The sequence below is a fragment of the Lepidochelys kempii genome, chromosome 2, assembly GCF_965140265.1.
Source record: "Lepidochelys kempii isolate rLepKem1 chromosome 2, rLepKem1.hap2, whole genome shotgun sequence".
Lineage (NCBI taxonomy): Eukaryota > Metazoa > Chordata > Testudines > Cheloniidae > Lepidochelys > Lepidochelys kempii.
The window spans coordinates 168,092,730-168,117,601 of NC_133257.1; the positions used below are offsets into that span (position 1 = coordinate 168,092,730).

The 24,872-nt window shown below is 42.1% G+C and overlaps 1 protein-coding gene across 5 annotated transcripts in view; it reads left to right on the forward strand.

Moving 5' to 3' along the window:
- The window catches only part of ZPBP (zona pellucida binding protein), a 69,913-nt gene extending 47,161 nt beyond the window's left edge, over positions 1-22,752 (forward strand). For 3 of the 5 annotated variants that reach the window (XR_012157018.1, XR_012157020.1, XR_012157019.1), the window contains 4 exons: positions 494-570; positions 7,091-7,268; positions 21,104-21,324; positions 22,524-22,607. Coding sequence is in view for 2 of the 5 variants with exons in the window: in XM_073329476.1 (XP_073185577.1) it covers positions 494-570; positions 7,091-7,268; positions 22,524-22,615 (347 nt within the window). In the remaining 3 variants the exon portion in view is untranslated. Of the gene's footprint in view, positions 1-493; positions 571-7,090; positions 7,269-21,103; positions 21,325-22,523 lie in introns of all 5 variants that reach the window. The other 2 variants (XM_073329476.1, XM_073329477.1) reach the window with 2 other exon arrangements.
- Positions 22,753-24,872: the final 2,120 nt, after the last annotated feature.

The window sequence follows — 24,872 nt, forward strand, 5'->3', positions numbered from 1 at the left end:
CTTTTGGAGTTCCTGTCTGGCTACACACTCAACCCAAAAGTGATATATTAAGACTTATACCATGATTAAACAGCCACTGTAATTAAATAATTTTCAAGTGGATTACTCATCTGAATTTATAGAATTAGAATATTTACAACATTGGTAGATTTCTAAGATTACTAATTTCCTAGCGATCAAAATCTGCAAATACGTATTGCCTTCAATTACACTTTTTTTAAAAAAGGAGATATCATATAATATTTAAGTGCACCATGATCTAATTATATGTTCATGAGAGCAAAATTCTGATTATTTCTTTAAGGCAGTAATACTAGTCAGACATCTGAACATACAAAAAATATTGTCTGTATAGTTCCTTCAGGCATAATCAGAAATGTAATTTTATAAATTTGAAAAGAAAATCTTAAAGTATATTTTTGGGATATTAGCAAGTTTAATGTTGATTTCAGTGTATTTGTTCCTTTGTAAAGTAAAGTATGTTTTGTTACAGTTTCTTCTTTAGATACAGAAAAAAACAACAATCCATGTCAGCAAAAGAGTTGTGATACTGCTAAGAGATTAAAGAAGGTACTGTAGATAAATCAAAAAACACGAAGACCAGCAAAAATAATTATTTAACTCTTTCTAGTGCCAATAAATTGATCTAAAGAATGAGTATAATAATTAAAAACGTTAACGTATGTGCAAATGGATGTACCAGTGAGCACTTACATGTAATTTATCACCTATTAATATTGTTTAATTTTTGGTTTGCCACGTGAAAAGGGTGAATTGCATTGTGCTTTATTTGGAGAACAGGCTTGAGCTGTTTGATATTAGGTGTTGAGATAATTACACAAAAGTAAGATATTGAGTGTGAATAGTAGTAAAACAATCAAAAGAGGTTTGTATGGTTATAAATCTAACCATAGTTTGCAACAAAGCATGTCTTTACGTTATTTGAAAGTAACCCTGATGTTGGTGTGTGGCTTACCATGACTTTACTTTTTAAAGTGCTACAGTAAAATAGAAAAAGTTAAATATTGCCTTAATTAATGTATTATTTATAAGATGGAGAGGATATTTTTCAGAACTGTGGACTATTAAACTACATTTCAAAGACAAATATTTGACAAAGACAAAGAAGACAAATATTTTTTAGTTTTTCTTTATTCCAGAAAAGGTTTTATCAAACTAACCTTCAAAATTCAGTTATTTGAGATTTTCACTTAATCTGACAAAAGGAAAAATGAATTTGTGCATTTTTGTATCATTGATATAAACAGAAAAAAATCTTAATATATTAGAAATTTGTGTGTATCTATCCACTTTTTTCCCCAGAAGATTTTGTGGATGACTGGAGAACTGGTAGGATTAATAATATCAGAAAAAACAAGCAAATGAAACAAGCTCGAGATGGTTTAATCATTCAGATTGTTCAAAAAACTCTTTGGACAACGAATCTGTGCCAATGTACACTGTCTGAAGATCCCTCCCCGCCCCCAGACTTTTAACATCTGTTTATCCAAAATGCCTGAGAAACACTTGGAGAAAAATATCTTTATTAGAAATTCAACATCCTCTAGCTCTTCAAGTGAGTGCTGAAAGAACTCGTAGTCCATATCCAAGTTCTCAAATGAGTCCTTCAGCAAAACCAGGAAATGCTAGACTTGACATTCCTGATAATTCTTATGGTAAAAAACCAAAATTTTAAAAGAAGTCCTTAATTCATTTATGCATCACTAGAAAACAATAACAACTAAAAGGTGAGGGGAGCACAACTCAGTATTTATCTCCTTTTGCAAGACAGCCCATAATGGTGCTTAGGGTAAAATTTTTCAAAGTGCCTGGGGCCCAGATCTCATTGACTTCATTAGGAGTTAGGTGTCCAAATTCCATTGAGGATCTAGACTGTTGGCACTTAGGCCCAGATCCACACAGGTATGTAGGGGTTGCTCTGCTCAGTGTTGCAATGTTAACCCCGAGGTGGCCTGCTGCTTACTGGAATCTAAAGCCCTTAGTTAGGTGCCCACAATGCATGGATACAGTTAGCTGTCTAGGGAAGGGATCCTCAGAAGCCAACAAGCTGAGCAGGTAGCTCTGTAAGTTGGCCATGACTGAAATGCTGAAGAAAGTGTGTGGCTTAGGCCCAGATCCTCAAGGATATTTAGATGTGTCATTCTCATTAATGTAGGCCTTCTGTACCTGGCTGATGGCCCAGAGATAGGTATCTCCCTCTCCTTGGGAGGCTCAGCTGTTAAACTCTTTCTAGAATTAGGCATCTGAACCAGGTCATCTGCTTAGGTGGCCCATGTCCTAGGTTTGTCCAAGTGGTTTTGGCTGCTTTCAGCGTTGTTAGAGAGAAAGAGAGACAGAAGCCAATAGCGTGGTGGTTAGGGCACTCAGCAGGGATGTGGGAGTTCCAGTTTCAAATTCCTCCTCTTGCCTGATGCAGATCAGGGACTTGAACCAACATCCCAGGTAAGTAGGCTAACCACTAGAACATGATTCAGAGGGGTAGCTGTGTTAGTCTGTAGCAGCAAAAACAACAGGGAGTCCTTCCTGAAGTGTCTATTCTCCACAGTGCTCCCTGGCTATGCCTTAACAAGGCCTTCTGGTGGCATTGTGAGAATATTAGTTGCTCTATGCTCTACAGACCAGGATTCTATTCCCCAGGTCCTTACACTGTCAAGCAGTCTGAGTAAAGTACCACCACTTCAGCTGGTGTACCATGCAATGCTTTATTGACAAACTATCACAAGAGTAAATTTCAAGCTATCCTAGCATAGGCAGCATTGGGTACTGTAGATATGGCCTCCAGGGCAATGATGACAACAGTTATGATGCATCACTCATTGTGGCTGTCCTCACCCAGGATACTTAAGAAGCAGCAGTCAATGGTTGAAGATCTACCTTCTGAGGGATGCTCTTTGTTCTACAAGACTAATGAGGCCATCAGAACTCTCAGGGACTCAAGTGCTATCTTCAGATCCTTAGTGGTCTACGCCTGGCTTTCAAACAACTGCAGTTCAGGCACACTGTGCTTCCAGTGCATCAGAGACAGCCTCCTTGCTACTAATATAGGCCACCTGAGCACACTAGAAGGAGGCAAAGGTTTTCAAGAAGGAAGTCCTTGGGTGCAACTACCACTCTGTTCCAGCACTCTCCTGCTTCCCCAAGGCAGAAAATTTGATTTTGTGCACAAGGACAGCGTACATCTTGTTTCTGAGCCTCGGATATCTCCCCACTTCCCTTCTTTGGCAACCATCAGGTTCATTTCCACCACACCTGGTCCAACATCATCTCAAATCTTGGGGTGTTGGATGTGGATAGAGATCGTCTATATGATACAGTTCCTTTCTTATCCTGCTACCCACCTCATCCTCCCCATCTGTATTCGGTGATCCCTCTCAATTGAGAGGCACAATCCCGCATAGTTCTCAATGCAACAGAAGAGGTGCTCCTCTGTCAAAGAGGGAGAGGGTTCTATTCAAGATACTTTCTCATTCCAAAGAAGAAAGGGGAACTCTGGCCAATACTGGACATCAGAGACCTGAATGTTTACATCAAGAAGTTCAGATTCAGGATGATATTTTTCACTTTGATCTCCCGTATCAGAAGGACTGATATGCTGCCCTTAACTTTCAGGATGCATACTTTCACACTGCAATACCCCCAGCCCAGAAATGCTACCTGAGTTTCACTGTAGACAACAATCATTGTTGATGCTAGGTTTTGCCATTTGGGCTTTCTGCATCATCAGGGATATTTATCAAGTGCTTGGTGGTAGTAGCTGCCTATCTCTGAAAAATAGGCATTAAGGAATTCCCCTGTCTAAATAACTGGTTGGTCAGAGGTGGAGAACCTAGCTGTGATGCAGAAAAAGCTGGCAGAAAGCCTCAGCAGACACTTCGCCAGTGAACACAAGTGGAAACTACACAGTTTGGTGATGTGGAGCATTTTTCAACAGTGTTGTGTTGACCTTGTTGTGAAATCTCTGTGTCTGATGAGAACAAGAAATGCCTGGCCTGCTGCTCCTAATAGCCCAAGGCCAGAATTCCAAAGAAGATATATTTTTTGTCCCAAACAGTAATGTACATTTCCACTCATCCAGTCTTACTGCAAGTTTTGAGAAAGATTAGACAGCACAAAGTGACAGTAACCTTGGTAACTCCCATGTGGCTAAAACAGTTCTGGTTCACTAGCGTTCTCCAGATGACTGTGCACCATCTGCTTTCAAATGTCATCAGACCTCTTAACCCAGAACAAAACCATGTTCTACCACCCCAACCCAGCAGCTCCCCAGCTGGCAGATTGGTATTTGGGTGGACAACAGACTTAGAGCAATTGTGTTCTGCTGCTCTATAGTCAGACCTTAGCAACAGCAGAAGAGACTCTACAGAGAAATGCTATACAGCAAAATGGAAGAAATTTTTCTATACAGTGCCAGCATTGACAGTTATCCCCAAAAGGTTCTGAGATTTCAGCTATATTTGCGTCTCTCTCCCCTCTGAAAATGTTGGGATTGTCACTCAGCTTCTTACAAGTGCAGTTGGCAGCACTTAGTGCTTTTCACCTACCGGTGGACAACTATACAATTTTTATCTCTCTGGTTACAGAGAGATTTTTGAAGGGCCTTATCAGAATCTTTCCTTTGGTGCTGAAACCTATGCTGATATGGGACTTCAGTATAATCTTTGTGCCTGAATGAATCCTCCATGTGAACCCTTGGCCTCATGTTCCTCCAGTCATCTGTCTGTGAAAGTTGCCGCCTTTGTTACAGAGACCTCAGCAAAGAGTAGGAAAGCTGTAAGTCCTTATGACCAACCCTCCATATACAGTCTTCCATAGTGTTAGTTTCCCAAAGGTTACATCTTAAGTTCATTTGGAAGGTGATCTTGGAATTACTATCTGAAGAAGGCCATCCACTTACCTGCCTTTTACCTGAAACCATGTGCCACCAGAGAGGACATGAAGCTCCATTTTCTGGATGTTTGACTAGCCTTGGCTTTCTACCTATAGAGGACAAAACCCTTAAGATCTATTTGTCTCCTTCATTGAATGTATGACAGGAGAAGCTATCTCCATTCAGAGTCATTCTGAGTTGCATCGTGCTTTGCTTCATACACCTGCCCAACAGGGTGTGAGAGCACACTCAGAGCCCAGTCAGTTTGTGTGTCTTCACTATAGGACATCCCTCTTCTAGAGATCTGAGGAGCAGCAGCAGCATGAGGCTCCGTGCATGCCTTTGCAAAGCATTACACCTTGGTGCAGGCTTCAGCAGCAGACAGCTCCTTCAGCAGAGCATACCACTTATCAGTGCAGGGTTTCTCACGCACTCCTCCTCCGTGAATACTGCTTGTGAGTCCCTTGAGTGGAGTAAACATAGGGACTATCCCAAGAAGAAGAATGTTACTTACGTTGTACAGTAACAGAAATTCTTTGAAATGTGTGGTCCCTATGTATATTCCATCACCTGCCTGCTTCCCCTCTGCTTCAGATAATTAGCTTAAGGTTATTCATGGTAGAGAAGAACAGGAGAGGTAGTCGGTCCACATTGCTGCTAATACTGTAAATTGGGAGCAAAAGGAGAAGGGCAGAGGCACAGACCAATAGACACTACTAATGAAAAATCTTCTAGTTTCAGGTGCGGGGAGCATATTCACGCCTCACCCAGGGATTACCCAGGGATAATACCTCTCAAAACTCCATCACAATGCACAATCAACCTGTGGAACTCCTTCCCAGAAGATGTTGTGAAGGCCAAGACCATAACAGGGTTCAAAAAAGAACTAGATAAATTCATGGAAGATAGATCCATCAATGACTATTAGCCAGGATGGGCAGGAATGGTGTCCCTAGCCTCTGTTTGCCAGAAGCTGGGAATGAGCTATAGGGGATGGATCACCTGAAGACTGCCTGTTCTGTTCATTCCCTCTGGGGCACCTGGCACTGGCCACTGTTTGAAGACAGTATACTGGGCTAGATGGACCTTTGGTCTGACCTAGTAGGGCCGTTCTTATGTACTGTACAAACTAACCATTCTTTACTTATCTGTACGTCTTTCAAGATGTGTAGTCAGTATACATATTGCATGACCCATCCACCATCCCTACTTCGGAGTCTTCAGACAACAGGCTTTTGAAGTGGTGAAGGAACTGAGGTTTTTTTATACCTTCACCTGAGCACACAAGGAGCACACCTTATACCTTTTTATACCTTCACCTGAGCACACAAGGATGTGAATGGAGCATGTGTCACCCCAGCAGATAGTGCTGACTAGAAAGATCTCTGGTGCATATGCTCTAGATGTGTAACCACCAGCTGTGAAATACAAATACAGGCTACACACCTTGAAGAACATCACTTACTGTTCAGTTAAGTAACCCCTCCTCCTCCCGGCACTGAAGAAGGGCTCACTTTGATGGGCATTGCTACTTGGAGCTTATGGACCATGGAGTTCCACCTGTTTTTCAGTGCTAAAATTGATGCATTAAGAGAAAAAATAATTTGTTACCTAGAATTGGATTGCTGCGAAACCACTCCAGCAATGGGAATAATCTCCCATGTTATATTTGACGGTTACAATAGCATAATTTTTTGTAGTTTGCTTTATTCTGGGGAGATGCTTGCATTGTCTGCGTCTTGAACAGATGACCTGTCATTGGTGAGAAGAGCATTTGAAGTGTGATTCATCCTGTATGTCAGTAGTTGTGCAGATGGAAGACCCATGAGTCTATTTTGCTGATGCTGCATCATAGAAATCCCTATTATAATATAGGAAAAACTGTCACTCATTTTTAGAATGTTTTTGCTGGTACTCTTTACTTTTGCTGACTCATGACAGCTATTAGTGCCTGCCAAAGCTCTGACCACTTCCTGGAAATTAAAATTCACTGTTATAGTAGTCTGAATTTAAAATAGGATAGACTAGCCAGCCAGCTTTATCCCCCCCACCATCAGCAATGATCAATAATGACAGTAATACATCTCCCAGATCCTGTACCCTAAGACCTCTCCCGCATTAAGTACACTAGAAAAAAAACAAAAAATAATTTTACTTATTTTTGAATGGAGGATTTAACAACATCTTTTTGTTTTACTTTAGGCAAAAAACCTTATAGAGAGATTTTTTAACCAACAAGTGGAAGTGCTGGGGAAACGTTCTGAACCCTTACCTGAAATATACTATATTGAAGGTACTCTGCAAATGGTATGGGTTAATCGCTGCTATCCAGGATATGGAATAAATACTCTGATACATCCAGATTGTCCTGATTGTTGTGGTATGTGATAAATTTACAAATCATACACATTATTAAATACATGTTAATTCAAGATAATTTTCACTTTGATTGAGCTCTATACATTGTTTAACTTCAGAGTAGTCATTCATACCCACCTTATGGTATTATCCTGTCAGCTCTTTCTGAAGCTAATCAAGATTGACCTGTTTTACCATTTTAGACTGATGTTTTCAAGGAACATCATGATACTGCAGAAAGCAGTCTTGATAAGTTAGGGTCTTATCCACAGTGCATTTAAGTCAATGGTATTTGGATCAGATCCTCAGATGACACTCTTCCTTGTGAGTTAAGGCTAAACATATAACCCTGCAAAGTGTTAAAGGGTCTCTGTGCTGTTCATGGTTCCATCTTTCCAGTGAGACCAAAACAAAGGCTGACTGCTCTTTGTTGTTACTAAAGGCCCCTATGACACTCTTTGTAACAGCAGAAGTATTAACACAGTGTCCTGATCATGTGACAAGTCTTGTAATTACATTTGGTTTACTCAAATTCCTTCTGTAGTTGCAATTGAAATTATGCCACATTTCCTGTTCTAAATAGTATGTAATGTGTAATAAACTCTTACATAGTTGTTCAAGTTTCACCCCAAGAATGGTTGAAATTTAAGTTGTGGATGAAATGATCCAGGTGTGAATAGCTTTCATATCAGTAAGTTAACATTGTATAGAACTTTTTGATCCATCAGAATGTAAGATCTTTATCAATAGTGCTGATCATTTATCTGAAGCTTCCTGGTAAAGTTAACGAATTTTGCAAAGAATATGTGCAAAGATCACTAGTGGAAAACCAGGAAAATTAATGCAAAATTTGAGGAAAATATTTACAGAGATTTTTTTAATCACAGGAGAAATTAGAAAACCAAAAATAAAAGTTGGAAAGATGAAAGGTTCCTTGAAGACTTCCTTGTCCTCCAGTTTTTCCCAGCATAGGGCGCATATATAACCTCCCCCCCCAGATTTGTAGAATGACCAAGCAAAAGAGACAATTCTAGAATATACTAGAAGGGGAAACAAAGAATGGGCCAAATATTGCTCACTTTATTCATACAAGTTCTCTCACTGAAATCAGTGGGCTATCACACTTGAGTAAAGTGACCAAGGTTTGGATCATAATTTAAAAAAGTTACTTTGACTCTAAATTGTTCTTATATTGTTTTCCTTAATAGTGTTCAAATTATTCCAGTTAGACATTGAGGCTGAAATCTCAATAGTGTGGTGTAATGTAGAAATATACAGAAGAATAGCATAAAGCTGCACTTGGTCTTTTGGTGAAGGCAGTTTCCTGCATGGCTAGGGAATAGGGAAAGAACGCAGCCTTCCAGTTGTAATCCAATCTAGAGTCTTTGTTTTAAAAAAAGAAACAAAGATTATTCAAGAAAATAGAAAACATAATGAGAAGACCTGAAAACTGCAGGATCTGCAATATATTTGCATATGAGATTTTTCTATTTGCTCTGATTTGTGAGAAGAAGCTTAACCATACAGGGGAATTTCTTCCATTTCTTCCAAAGGAATGTAGTGAAGCATTTGAAAGTTTTACTTATATCCATAACTATAGTTTTACATAATCATGAGGAAAACTACAATGAAAGCTCTGTGGGTTTCTTGGGAGTAAATCTCCAGGATATGGTACAGCTATCTCTTAGGAAGGTTTATAGTATACAGCGCTCCAGTTTTATCATGAATTCACTTCCTCTTCCCTTTTGCAGAGGCTAGCTCCCATAAACACAATAGTCCTAACAGGCCCTTGCACTCAGGGGCAGTGTAAGGGCTGGAAATCAGACTCATAGGACTGGAAGCGACCTCGAGAGGTCATCTAGTCCAGTTCCCTGCACTCATGGTAGGACTAAGTATTATCTAGACCATTGCTGACAGATGTTTGTCTAACCTGCTCTGAAAAATCTCCAATGATGGAGATTCCACAACCTCCCTAGACAGTTTATTACTGTGCTTAACAACCCTGACAGGAAGTTTTTCCTAATGTCCCACCTAAACCTCCCTTGCTGCAATTTAAGCCCATTGCTTTTTGTCCTATCCTCAGAGGTTAAGAAGAACAGTTTTTCTCCCTTCTCCTTGTAACAACCTTTTATGTACTTGAAAACTGTTATTTCCCCTCTCAGTATTCTCTTTTCCAGAGTAAACTAACCCATTTTTTTTTTTCAATCTTTCCTCATAGGTCATGTTTTCTAGACATTTATTCATTTTTGTCGCTCTTCCCTGGACTTTCTCCAATTTGTCCACATCTTTCCTGAAATGTGATACCCAGAACTGGACACAATACTCCAGTTGAGGCCTAATGAATGCAGAGTAGAGCGGAAGAATTACTTCTCGTGTCTTGCTTACAACACTCCTGCTAATACATCTCAGAATGCTGTTCTCTTTTTTTGCAACAGTGTTACACTGTTGATTCATATTTAGCTTGTGATCCACTATGATCCCAGATGCCTTTCTGCAGTACTCCTTCGTATGCACTCATTTTCCATTTTGTATGTGTGCAACAGATTTGTTCCTTCCTAAATGGAGTTGTAACGGGGTGGGTCTCACCACCACCACACCTCCTGCTGGCCGTCCTGGGAATTAGCTCTAGGCCCTTCCAGTCCACCTTCAGCTAGTGGTGTCATGCCTGCTGTCACTGCTGTCTCCACTCTTTGGACCTGCATTGCTCCCCAGACCGCAGCGTCCTCTTCTGGGCATGGTCCTCTGGCTGTGCCCCCACTCTGGTATCTCCCCCCTTCCAGGGGACTGGTAGTCCTTAGTCCCACCACTTGCCTCAGCGGCCAACTGCAGTCTGAGGTCCAGCCCTTTGCCTCAGGGGCAAACTGCATTCTGGATACGAGCCACTCTCCTCATTGGCAAGTGAGGTCAGGGGGACCCAGACCTGCCTGCTACTCTGGATCCCGGCCCAGGGACCCTATAGCCGACAGTCACCTACTGTCCTCCTCCAACCTGCTGCCTATTTTCCCTGGGCTACTCCCCACATAGCCCTGGCACCCTCTCAGCCCTTGTAGCAAGGCCCCAGCTTGGCAGTGGTCAGCCAGCAGCTCACCCTCACACTCTGTTGCTCCTACCCAGCACTACTCTATCTGTGGCACTTCTTCAGGCAGCCAGTCCTCCACCTTTGCCTTCCAGGGAGATACTACCTACTGCTGTCCTAAGCAGCTCTTCATATGTGGCCCTCGCCAGCCCTGATTGGCTGCTCCAGCAAGCCTTCCCCTATTGGTGGGCTCAGTAAGCCCTTTCCTGATTCGTGGGTTCTACGCAGCCTCCCTGGTGCTGCTTTTAACCCCTTCTTCTCCCTGTGTGGGGAAGCCGTCCCACCACAGGAGTACTTTGCTTACTGAATTTCATCCTATTTTCCTTTTATATTCCTATATTTCATCCTATTATATATTATTCTATATATATCCTATATATATATAGAATAATATATAATAGGATGAAATATATCCTATATTTCATCCTATTATATATCCTTATATATTCCTATATTTCATCCTATTTTCCTTTTATATTCATCCTTACTGAATTTCATCCTATTTGCTTCAGACTATTTCTCCAGTTTGTCCAGATCATTTTGATTTTAATCCTATCCTCCAAAGCACTTGCAACCCCTTCCAGCTTGGTATCGTCCAAAAATGTTATAAGTGTACTCGCTATGCCATTATTTAAATCATTGATGAAGATACTGAACTTATCTCTTACAGGACCCCACTCGTTATGCCCTTCCAGCATGATTGTGAACCACTGATAATTACTCTCTGGGAATGGTTTTCCAACCAGTTTTACACCCATCTTATGGTATCTCCATCTAGGTTGCATTTCCCTAGTTTGTTAATGTTGTTGTCAGCTCCTACGTGGTGCATGCTAAAAGATTATTATAATTTTGATAATTAAAAACAGATTTTGTTCTTAAAAATATTTTCGTTATGTTCTGTTAGAGTTTTGAGGTAAAACTCAAGGGCTTGTCTACACACACATTTAGTTTGTGACATGCTGGGGTGTGAATCTACCTCATTCTAGCCTGCTGCTTTGAAACGGGAGTAGAATAAAGCACATTAATGAACCGTTAGTGTACATCAACAGAGTCCATGTGAACAGTTAGTTAGTGTATGGCAGGCTAGTGTGGGGTAGGTTCACACTCAAACTTGCCACAAACTAAATGTTTGTGTACATAAGCCCCAAGAATAACTAGTGCCTAGATTCACCAGAAGTTTTGGTTCCCACCAGCTCAAGCAGATTCCCCAATGTTCTGTTTTCCAGTCTCTTTCCAAAGCTGAGCACCCTGCTCTGAATAGAAATATCTGTTCTACCTAACGCACATTTCTTCTTCCCTTAATATAGATCCAAGCAATGTTGTTGTCTCAGCCCCAGATTTGAAGCCCTTTTCCTTCCCAGAACCAGGTCCTATTTGCTCTTCCTCACATCAAAATCTTCCTCTTTCCTCAGCCTTGATGTACGGGAGAACAATACTAATTTTCAAACACTTCCTTTTAGCTGCCTTGTTCCTTATCCTTCCTGAAGCAGGCAGAACTAGCACATGATTACATACTGGTGCTAAGTAGTTGCTATATAGACCCTATTATCTCACATTAGTTGGGATCATAGAATTGACTGTATGATGTTAAATAAACATCAGAGAGAGGCTCATTCTCTCTGTCTCTGGGTTCCCTACAGGAATATGCCTTCCTCCTGAGCCAATTCCCTTTGCCTGCTGGTAACTTCACAAGAGACAACAGCAAGCTTTCACTTGTTATGCACCCCACTTGGGAAGGGCAGCATTCAGCCCTGAAGAAGGGGCAGAGTCCATCCTGCACCTCAACCCCTCTCTGCTGGCTGCCTCCCATTCAGAGCTTCTGTATTTTGAGTGGACTCCCAGTAATTCTGTGGCTACTCCCTGTGACTGTCCCTGAATGCCCTTCTGGCAACACACTTGAATACAGAGATCTTCCTTTAGCCTGCCCCTTGGTAAAACTGATCTTTTCGTTTCCCAGGTCCCCAAACAATCTAAATATAGACATTACAAAAACATAGTTCTTCATGACATTGCCTCCACAGAGCCCCACTGTAGGAACCACATGGTTGGCCATAAAACCTTTTTGATTAGTAGTTAGCATTAGGAGGTCCACACACATCTCCCTTTAGCCCTACATTCTATGGACCAAGAGTATAATTGCTGTACTCCTTCTAACCATCCATCAGTTCCTCTCTGTTGCCAACTTGAGCACTCATGGAAACTATTTTAGGGCTGATATATGTGGAGTTCTGTTCTCAGCTTACTCCCTTGACATTTTGTCAACAGCAGACTCTGGTTTGAGAAGGACAATGCTTCAGTTGCTGTTGAACAAGCTTGCATTTTAAGGGATGTCACGGTTAGCTAGTCTCCTACAGTAGGGCTCTGTGGAGGCAATGTCATGAAACTACAGAAGGTTGTTAACTTATTAGAGGTAATTCTTATACTCTGAATGTATTGCCATCTCAGAGCCACAGTCACCCTCTGTTAACATAACTTCAAGGCCCAGCTCCAAGTAAGACTTCTTGAGGTAGAGAGTAACTGAAGGGCGGTTAGAGGAGGCAGAGTATTTATGCCCTTGGAACTCATAACTGCAGACTACTACTCAAAATTGTTTCTGTGGCCATGTGGGTAGGCACTCTTAATGGGTGGTGCTATAGAGGCAATACATTTGAAGATGAGTTACTAAAGGTCAGTAAAGCCTTTCTACCTCATAAAGGGTGGATTGATTTAAATCAGTTGTACTCAACTGGAGGTCTTCCAGGGGATACATCAACTCATCTAGATATTTGCCTCATTTTATAACAGGCTATATAAAAAGCACTAGCAAAGTTGGTACAAACTGAAATTTCATACAATGACTTGGTCATACTGCTCTTTATACTATACACTGAAATGTAAGTATAGTATTTATATTCCAATTGATTTATTTTATAATTATATGGTAAAAATGAGAAAGCAAGCAGTTTTTCAGTAAAAGTATGCTGTGACAATTTTTTGTATTTTTATGTCTGATTTTGTAAGTAAGTAGTTTTTAAGTGAGGTGAAACTTGGGGGTACGCAAGACAACACAGATTCCTAAATGTGGTACAGTAGTCTGGAAAGGTTGAGAGCCACTAATTTAAATCATGATTTAAATCAACAAGCTAGAAAATTTGATTTAAATGATCAACTTTAATCTTGTTTTTCATTTACTTTTTTTTTTCTCCTAAAGAAAAGCTCATTCTCATTGGTTGGTAACCATTAGAACTTAACTTGTAACTAAATGCAGGAAAAGCTTTCTTATGTTGGGGGAATGGGGGGTGCCAGTAAGTCAGCAATTCTGGTTAACTAAGAGGGAGGGAGTTTGGTTGCAGGAGGGGGCTCAGGGCTGGGGCATGGGAGAGGGTGCGGGGTGCCAGATCCAGGTTGTGCTCACCTTGGGCATCTCCCCGCAAGCAGCAGCCTATCCCTGCTGCTCCTAGGCGGAGGCGCAGCTAAGCAGCTCTGCACGCTGCCTCTGTTTGCAGGTGCTGCCCCCGCAGCTATGATTGGCTGAGGTTCCCACACTCTGCGCTCCAAACTCCTCATGGCCATTTCTCTGCCTAGGAGCAGCAGGGACATGTCACCGCTTCCAGGGAGCTAGGTAGGGAGCCTGCCAGCCCTGCGCCAACTGGACTATAAACCGGACTTTCATTGAAGATCAGAAATGCCGGTTTATAGAGCTTTGCTGAGTAACACAGCTTTTACTGTATAGGTTTTACTCTAAGCTTGGTACTGTTTGCTAACAAGGAGGATAAACTGTGTCTGTGCACATCTATTTAAGCAGTTTGTAGCTTAAGATTTTTTTATTCAGATTCTTAATTTTTACACTTTTTCAGAAAATGTGAATATTTCTTATTTAGTATAGGATTCATTTTTTACTCGTGATTTGTGTTAAGCTGCATTTGGATGCAAATAGTAATACAATTAAAATGCATAAAACAGCATTTTTTATTATTAAAAATTACCTTTAAATGTATTGGATACATAAGAAAAACATAAATTTATTAAAACAGGTTTTGCATTTAAAACCTGATGTATTAAACAAAGGAAGTATTCGCTGTAGTTAGTGAATTGAATTGGTCATCATGTCATTCAAGATTTTAGAACTAGTAGATCTCATTCTCTCATACACAGTTTTTAATTTAAGAAAGGAAGAGGAGAACAAGCTTTGCTGCTTTTTCAATTCCCTGTCAGTTTCTTAACTTTGAATGAACTAATCATTTAGCTCTGAATTTGTTGAATGAGCTGAAATAAAGAAAATAGTCTCTCTGCACCTGCAGAAGATGTCACTTCTGTCAGAAGCTAATTTAGTATTTTAACAAACTCTGGTTGTTCTTTGAATGCTTGTACACATATGTTCCACTGTTGGGGTATGTGTGCCTGGTGCATTCACACCAGAGACTTTTAGTCATCAGTACTGTGTGGAGCCGTGCATGCGCCCTGAGTATCATTGTGCCTCCAACTGTGGGAACAAAGAGCAAGGCTGCTCCAGCTGCCTCTCAGTTCCTTCTTCGATGGCGCTCCCAGTGATGCCTCTTAGCTCACAATTTATTGCCTTGCTTATCAGCAGCTTTTTTGTAAATAGCTAGTGCTTAGCATGGTAGTAGATAGGTAGTTTAGTTTTCAGTAAGAGCTTATTTTGTTCTCTTTCAAGAGGAGGCTATTTTCTTTCATTTGTCTCTTGTGGTGGTAATCCTTGTGACGGGGTGGGACTCACCACCTCAGCGCCTCCTGCTGGGTGTGCTGGGAATTAGCTCTTGGTGGCCGGTGCACCTTCCTCTGGTGGTGTCTCGCCATCATCACTTCTGCTCCACCTCTAAGAGCCGTGTCACTCCCCGGACCGCGGTGTCCTCTTCTGGGCACGGCCCTCTGGCTGTGCCTCACTCCACTTTATCCCCCATTCCGGGGGAACTGGCTGTCTCTAGTCCATCCACTTGCTACTGTGGCCTACTGCAGCCTTCGGTCTAGCCCCTCACCACAAGGGGTAAACTGCAGTCCAAATACCAGCCACCCCCTCTGTGGCAAGTGGGGGAAAAAGGAAGGGGGAGCCCGGGCCTGCCCGCTGCTCCAGGCCCCAACCCAGGGACCCTATAGCCGGCAGCCACGTTATGCTGCTCCAACTCCCGCCGCCTATTTCCCTGCGCCATTCCTGGTAGCCCTAGCACTTTCCTGGTCCTTTGTATCAGGGGCCTCAGTCTGGCAGTTCTCAGGCTGGAGCTCCCTATTGCTTCCCTCACCCTGCCAAGCACTGCTCTATCTAAGGTACTCCTTTAAGGCAGCACTCCAGGGCAAGACTGTCCCTGCTCTGTTGAGCAGCCCTTCTTATATGGCCTTCCCTGGCCCTGACTCGCTGCTCCAACAAGCCTTCTCCTGATTGGCTCTCTACAAGCTCTCCTCCCATTGGTTGGTTTTGCGTAGCCTCCTTGCAGGCTGCTTTAACCCTCCATCTACCTACCGCTCCACCACACTCCTGTACAGATTAGTTGTGTTGGTACATAAATCCTCAGATTTCAAAATTGCTTGACGTGAGGCAGTAATGTCACTAAATGACAGACATGCTAGGCGTCTAATCTGTTAGTTCTAGTTGTGCTATATTGAGTTGATTTGGAAAAGAACCTGAAAGAGCTGGAGAGTCCTGACTTGTGATGTACCTCATGAAGAGGTTGATGGCCTGAGCTCTGATCCTGGTATGCCCAGGGCTGATCATTCTGATTATGCCTCCTCCAGAAGCATTCCTGCAGCTACCTCATCTTCAGTTGCTCTTCTGTCACCAAAAGACTCTGCCTCTGACAGAAGGAGGAAGCCCCACAAAAATTCCAGAGAGAAGAGGCAGCAATCCATTCCTGGACCTTCATCTAAAGCCCTTAAGACTTCTAGCTGTTCAGAGCATAAGGGCAGCTCAAGACCGAAGAAAGGCTCCTCAAGAACCATTGGCTCTGAACATCATGCTTCAGCAAGAGGTGAAAACTTGCCTTATAAGCTGTCAGGTACCAATCTGGCTGATCAAAGGGGACAGGTGTCACTAACTCAGGTACTGTTTCCAGGGACTCAGTATACAGTGGTATCAATGACTCTGCTACCGAGGTGGTCAGTACCAATGAGGCCAGCCCCGACTATTCCATCTCTTCCTCCAGTACTGACAGCCCTGGTACTGATGCTGTGTCCAGTTTCACTGTTGGCACAAATCAACTATTTTACCGATCCTATCAGTACTGTCTTCTCCTTGGGCCTGCATAGCAGCCAAAGATATATTGTGTTCACTGGTCCCAGACACTCTTCTGCTTGTGGCCCAACAGGTCCCACAGCAAACAGTAGTTTCAGTATCCACCTTCGTACCAGTGAGACCGTCAAATTTGAGGGCACCAGGCAAACCTGCTGGCATCATCATCCCATCCTAAGATCTGAATGACTGGTACACTGCTGTTGGGCTACAGGATTCCTACTTTCATGTGGTCAGCCAATTAAGCCATGGAAAATATAAAATTTCTAGTTGGAGTCTGCTACTACCGGTACACAGTGCTTCTTTTTAAAAAAAGGAATACTTGTGGCACCTTAGAGACTAACAAATTTATTTGAGCATAAGCTTTCATGGGTTACAGTCCACTTCATCGGATGCATAGAATGGAACATATAGTAAGAAGCTTTTATTTTTATATATATGTTCCATTCTATGCATCCGATGAAGTGGACTGTAACCCATGAAATCTTATGCTCAAATAAATTATATATATATATATATATACACACACACACATACAGAGAACATGAAAAGGTAGAGTAAGAGGCTAATTAATTAAGATGAGCTGTTATCAGCAGGAGAAAAAAACTTTTGTAGTGATAATGAAGATGGCCCATTTAGACAGTTGACAAGAAAGTGTGAGGATACTTAACATGGGGAAATAGATTCAATATGTGTAATGACCCAGCCACTCCTAGTCTCTCTTCAAACCCAAGTTAATGGTATCTAGTTTGCATATTAATTCAAGCTCAGCAGTTTCCCATGGAGTCTGTTTTTGAAGCTTTTCTGTTGCAAAATTGCCACCTTTAAGTCTGTTACTGAGTGGCCAGAGAGGTTGAAGTGTTCTCCTACCGGTTTTTGAATGTTATGATTCCTGATGTCAGATTTGTGTCCATTTATTCTTTTGCGTAGACACTGTCCAGTTTGGCCAATGTACATGGGAGAGGGGCATTGCTGGCACATGATGGCACATATCACATTGGTAGATGTGCAGGTGAATGAGCCCCTGATGGCGTGGCTAATGTGATTAGGTCCTATGATGGTGTAAGTTGAATAAATATGTGGACAGAGTTGGCATCGGGCTTTGTTGCAAGGATAGGTTCCTGGGTTAGTGTTTTCTTTTGGTTCCCGGAAGCTGGGAATGGGACACGGGGCTGGATCACTTGGTGATTACCTATTCTGTTCATTCCCTCTGGGCACCTGGCATTGCCACTGTTGGAAGACAGGATACTGGGCTAGATGGATCTTTGGTCTGACTCATATGGCTGTTCTTATGTCAGTGCAGCCTCCCATAACCTTATCTTTATTCCTGGACGCAATTGCTGAGACCCGGTCAGACTTTGTACCCCAATCCTTGCAATAGCCACCTCACAGCAGGGATCAGAGTGGCTAAATTTATCAGAAAGAAACTGTTTGCATAGAGTTCAAAATATCCTTATTAACAGGAGGAAGGACTCTACCAGAAAGACTTATCTGGCTAATTGGAAGAGGTTTTCAGTGTAGGCCTGGCATCATCAACTGTCTCCATCCAAAGCGCAGATACAAGAGGTGTTGGAATACCTACTGGAACTAAAGAATTTGGGCCTATCAGTGAGCTGCGAGGTCAACTTTCAGCAAGCTAACTCCACCATTCACCCTCCTATTCAGGGATGTTCTGTTTTTTTCATCCCTGTAGTAGGAAGACTTCTAAAAGACCTAATAAGAGTTTGATCCATCAACAAGAAAACCAGTCCTTCTCTGGGACTTTAAGTTAGTCCTCACAGGCCTCATGGGACTGCCCTTTGAACCGCTGGCATATTGCTGCCTTTCTCACTTATTAGCGAAGACAGCATTTCTAGCTGCAATGACATCACCAAAGAAAGTGAGAAAATTAAAGGCTCTAATGGCAGGAATTCCATATACTGTCTTCTATAAGTAGTCTTGGCAGAATTTGTCGGGGTTTTTTATATGTAATTGACAGATAATCTAGATGTTTACACTCCCCCCCACCCCCAAATTGTATCTATTTAAATTTTCATGATGGAGGGAAATTCTGGGGGCGGGGACAATAACTATTTAATAGTAGATTCAAAAAGTTAAAGCATTGTAACCATTAACACACACATTGGCAGTATCACATGTCAAAATATATAAAGTAAATCTCCTTAAATCAAACTCTAAGTTCTCAAGCATCATTTTTCTTCTTCTGTCGATCTGTAAATTTCTGTCATTATCGATGGAAAGGGTTTTGCACTGGTTTGTGTGTATGGTGAAATGAACATTTACCAACAATTACTGATAAAAATCTAATCCTTCCAAGCCTATCTGTGAAGATAAGGTCTCCTTAGAACCTCATCCAAAATTCTGGTTATAGATGGTCTTGAAATTCCACTTAAATGTGGTTATATCACTAGTGATAATTTTTCTGAAACCACATACTAACAAGGATGAGGAAAAGCTGCACTCTCAGATGTCCATATGGTGCTCTCATTTTATAGAGAGCAAACAAGACTTTTTGTAGTTTAAACGGAAAGAATGATAGGTCAGGCCACTTCAGCCCAGAGGATTTCTAACTGGATCTCTTCCTCTATCTGTACTTATTATGAGTTGTTAAAATCTGACACCATTACCAAGTATTATTGTGCATTAAACTGGAGCCCGGCTGCTGCTGTGGCCCTTCTGAGGAGCATTCTCCTCGTGGACATTTATAGAGTTGCTACTTCCATACGTTCACTCAACTTTATGCCATAGTGAAAGCATCCAGAGCTGAGGCCAACTTTGAAACGACAGTTCTTCAGTTGCAGTTTAAATAGACCTCAGTGAGTTTCCATCTCCAAAAGAGAACTGCTTGGGAATCTCATTAGAATATAAACGTGTACAAGCACTTAAGAAGAATAAGATGAAACAATTATTTACTACATTAACTGAGGCTCTGAGATTTGTTGCAGGTATATATATTCCATGACCCACTCCCCATCCCCGTTACAATGGATTGGTTGGTCTCAAAAACGTTCTTGCAATGTTTTCATTTTCCTTCAGGAGTTAGGCTACAGATGTAGATGAAATACAGTACCAAAATTCATATCTTTTGTGGTCTCCTGATATATTCCTAGCAACTTGATTTCATCCCATGGCAGGGGTGGCAAACTTTTTGGCCCGAGGGCCACATCCGGGTATGGAAATTGTATGGCGGGCCATGAATGCTCACAAAATTGGGGTTTGCAGTGTGGGAGGGGGTGAGGGCTCTGGCTGGTGGTGCGGGCTCTGGGGTGGGGCCAGAAATGAGGAGTTCAGGGTGCGGGAGGAGGCTCTGGGCTGGGGTAGGGGGTTGGGGCACGGGAAGGGGATTAGGGATGCAGGTTCTGGATGGCACTTACCTCAAGCAGCTCCCAGAAGCAGCAGCATATCCCCCTTCCGGCTCCTACGTGGCGGTGCAGCCTGGAGGTTCTGTGTGCTCAGAGCACTACCCCTGCAGCTCCCCTTGGCCGCAGTTCCCAGCCAATGGGAGCTGCAGAGGTAGCACTTGGGGTGGAGGCAGCGTGCGGAGCCCCCCTGGCTGCTCCTACATGTAGGAGCCGGAGGGGGGATACGCCGCTGCTTCTGGGAGCTGTGCGGAGTCACAGCACGCACCGATCAGGGCAAGCCCCCGACCCCGCTCCCCTGCTGGAGTGGGGCAAGCACTGGACCCTACTCCCCGGCGCGAGCTCAAGGGCCAGATTAAAACATCTGCAAGGGCCAGATGTGGCCCCCGGGCCGTAGTTTGCCCACCTCTGTCCCATGGGATAATATAATCAAAAACCCACACTTGATTTATAACTTAGTAGTCTTTGTCCTCATTCATTATCTTTTATAGTTTGATTTCCTGTAGTAATTTGCTTTAATGGACTAGGTACAAATTTAGCTTGCCATTACAGTAATTTGAATTTCTCCAGCTCTCTCAAAAAAGTGAATTAAAAAAAAAAGAAACTATAACTGAAGAATAATCATTTCAAAGTTCTAAATAAAATGTATTGCTCAAGCAAATATTGAAATAGTACAAAAAATTGGAGTAGAGCAGAAAATGTCAGCACATAGAATTCAAGAAGAAATTAACACGTCAAGTGCACTTAAAAGTTTGTGAGGTATGAAATGGTATATTAGATAGACAAATGAAATACACGAGGTGAAGTATTTTGTGGAGATGTTTATACATGAAGGGTGAAGTTAGGCCAGTGGGAATTTATGCTCAATAAGGAAGACTGAGGCAAGTTTTGTTTACTGTAAGAAACTTTAGATCTTTTCCTGGCAGCCAGCTCAGCAAGCAGCTGGCTGTTTGCTTAAGATTTTTTCCCTTTTTCATGCCTTCCCCTAGATGGCAGACTGAGATTGAGCTGTTCACAAATAACTTTTTATATGATTGTTATCATATAACACGGAATTCTCTGGGAGAAGAAGGGGGGAGAGTGCAGTTTTGCTTCTGTTGTTGAGACACTCCGGGGAGAAGGAAGGCTATTTACCAGCCCAGCTGATGTGGAGACTGGGATGTGCTGTTAGCTGCGTGTATATCTAAGGTTTCCTCCAGCAGAACCACAGAGATGTGCTGAAGGGTGGATACAGAGCTTCACGTACCACTTCCAGACACACTTCCTCACTCTCCCCAGCAGTGGGAGAAAAATTGTGACTCTCCTGCAGAGAGAGAGGGGCTCCTGAATCCTCCTACCAATCATCGTTACTGTGATGCTTCCCTTATGCTTATTAATGAAAATGTCTGAATCAAGGATGATGATTGTCTAATACACGTATAAGGTTTGTATAGTGTCTAGCAAAATGGGACCCTGCTCTTGTTTGGAGCCTTTAGTCACTACCATAATCCAAATAGTTAATACAGTGATTTTTGGGGTTGGGATGAAGGGCCACTTGCAAGCCTCTCTTGCTAAATGGTGAATAAGCTCTGCCCATTTCTAATGGCATTTGAGAAGACCTCTAAAACTCCTTTGAGTCACCAGAAAGGAACAAGCAGAGTCAGGCAACCCCTGGTGGTTGCCACAGGTCAGATGAACCTCTCTAAGGTTCTATAAAAATGGGAATAGGCAGGGTGAAGCTCCACAAATCCTGTTTAATTAATAGGTGTCAGGTAGGGTAAGACCTAGTGGCCACCTTTGGGCTACAAAGTGGGGAAGCAGATGTGCTCCAGCTACAGGAGTAGGAGCTTCCCAGTTTCTAGTGGGGCTGAGCATTAACACCCTCACTGTCCCCCTTTTCCTCTAAAAATGCTATAATTGTCAAAGTATAGTGATGTTCAAGGGAGCCAGGAGAACCACAGACAAACCAGTCACCTGGCTGTGATCCTTCTTGCTTCCTCCTGATGACTTATGTTGGGGGCTAACATATCCTATACAGGGTAGGGCTGTAGTCAGTCCTTAGCTGAGTGTGTATTGATTTCACAGAATCGCATAGCATGAGTTAAGCAGTAGAAAAGTTATTCTGCTCACAACACCATCTTTGGCCCCACACATTGATGTCTGCTTGTTTGTTGTATTCTCTGTGCACTTGCTACTTATTAATAGATTCTTAAACATCAGTTTTGTTTTAAATTTCCTTTTAAGTACATCTGTGTCCACTAGGTGGAGCTAAAGCAATTTAGTTCAAACATTACAGGGTGTTGACCACATTAGAATCCGTTGGCAGCTGCTGCTCACTGGTTTTCAATAGTGAAAAAACTTGCTTGGGGTAGAGCAATGGGGAATCAGAACGTCATACAAACTACTTTTGTGAAGAGAAGAATATTATATGTAACAAATGGACGGCATGTAAAAATAGATTTTTACATTTGTCCTTTTTTTAAAAATTCAAATATTAGAATGTTAGAAAAATCTAATCTTGCCAATTAGTTGAATATTACATCCCAAGGAAAGGGTTTTAAACATTTCTAATCTAAGCAATATTTTAGAAATCATTCACTTAGTTTTTTTAAATTTCTTTTGTTCTGTTTTCTTTGTCTGTAGTTGTCTGCAGCCCAGGATCATATAATCCCCACGATGGAGTTCACTGTCTTCAGTGCAACCATACTTTGATATATGGAGCGGCAAAATGTTAGCAGAATGTCAGTAGGAATACATTGCTCTTCAGTAGCTCTGATGTATTTCATTTTTAATATAGTAATATCAATAAAATGATTTTAACAACTTGTACAGTGAATTTTGGTTCCATCAATTTGTTTTAAAAAGGAGTAATATCTAGTCATTTTAATAAAATATTACGTCTTGTACCATTTTTGAGTATTTGATTTTTTTAAAACTACATTTAGTGTTTATGAAATATGCCAGATTGACTGCTATGACGACTAAAGCTCTCTAGTTACTCACAGAACAGACAGAGTACCGGCAGTGGGCATGTATACTTTCCTACAAGTTTCTTGCCAATGTGCTTCTGCTTTTTCTAGAAGGATCACCTCTAGGAGTGTACATGTAATTTAGTCTACCTGATCATCCAATCCTTTCATAGACTGTTAGAGGACTGTGAGGAGCCTAGGCTCCACAGCAGTTGCTCAGAGGAGGAGGACCCCAGGGCACAGATCCAAATGTGATATTCTACTAAATTGTGTTTCTTCCGCAAACAATTACCAGGTAAGAAATTATTTCTTTCTGATAGCAGTGACTTCAGTTTCCATGGTAAGTAGGGCTTCAGTCATCCCACATTAAATTTCATAAGGATAAATTAGTGCTACAGGCCCATATGCAATTCCTCCCCAAAAATGGCAGAATTTCAATTTAATCAATCAGTCATAATATTATCAGTATTTTCCCTGCAATCTTATGGCCGTGCCAGCAGGTCCCAAATTGAACATTAAAGCTCTCTTGGCTCTTATCTGGAGTAGGCTAAATCTTTAGATAAAAGATCTATTTATATCCTTAATGCCTTAATGCCTTCTCATTGTTATTCCTTAGTGGGCCTGATCCTTAAGGGCATGTTAAGGACAGTGACAGAAGCCAGCCTCAGATCATTAGCTAGTCAATTTCCATCCCACCATCAACCTCAGCCTGGTCCAGTCCACACAAGAGATCCACTTCCTGGACACTACAGTGCTAATAAACGATGGTCACATAAACAGCACCCTATACCGGAAACCTACTGACCTCTATTCCTACCTACATGCCTCCAGCTTTCACCCTGACCGCACCACACGATCCATTGTTTACAGCCAAGCTCTGCGATACAACCACATTTGCTCCAACCCCTCAGACATTGACAAACACCTACAAGATCTCTATCAAGCATTCTTACAACTACAATACCCACCTGCGGAAGTGAAGAAACAGATTGATAGAGCCAGAAGAGTTCCCAGAAGTCACCTACTACAGGACAGGCCTAACAAAGAAAATAACAGAACGCCACTAGCCGTCACCTTCAGCCCCCAACTAAAACCCCTCCGACGCATTATTAAGGATCTACAGCCTATCCTGAAGGATGACCCAACACACTCACAAATCTTGGGAGACAGGCCAGTCCTTGCCTACAGACAGCCCCCCAACCTGAAGCAAATACTCACCAACAACCACATACCACACAACAGAACCACTAACCCAGGAACCTATCTTTGCAGCAAAGCCCGTTGCCAACTGTGCCCACATATCTATTCAGGGGACACCATCACAGGGCCTAATAACATCAGCCACACTATCAGAGGCTCGTTCACCTGCACATCCACCAATGTGATATATGCCATCATGTGCCAGCAATGCCCCTCTGCCATGTACATTGGTCAAACTGGACAGTCTCTACGTAAAAGAATAAATGGACACGAATCAGATGTCAAGAATTAGAACATTCATAAACGAGTCGGAGAACACTTCAATCTCTCTGGTCACGCGATTACAGACATGAAAGTTGCGATATTACAACAGAAAAACTTCAAAACCAGACTCCAGCGAGAGACTGCTGAATTGGAATTCATTTGCAAATTGGATACAATTAACTTAGGCTTGAATAGAGACTGGGAGTGGCTAAGTCATTATGCAAGTTAACCTATTTCCTCTTGTTTCCCCCCCCCCCCGATGTTCTTGTTAAACCCTGGATTTGTGCTGGACATGGCCCACCTCGATTATCATACACATTGTAAGGAGAGTGATCACTTTAGATAAGCTATTACCAGCAGGAGAGTGGGGTGGGAGCAGAGAAAACCTTTTGTAGTGGTAAACACCCATTTTTTCATGGTTTGTGTGTATAAAAAGATCTTCTGAACTTTCCAAAGTATGCATCCGATGAAGTGAGCTGTAGCTCACGAAAGCTTATGCTCAAATAAATTGGTTAGTGTCTAAGGTGCCACAAGTACTCCTTTTCTTTTTGCGAATACA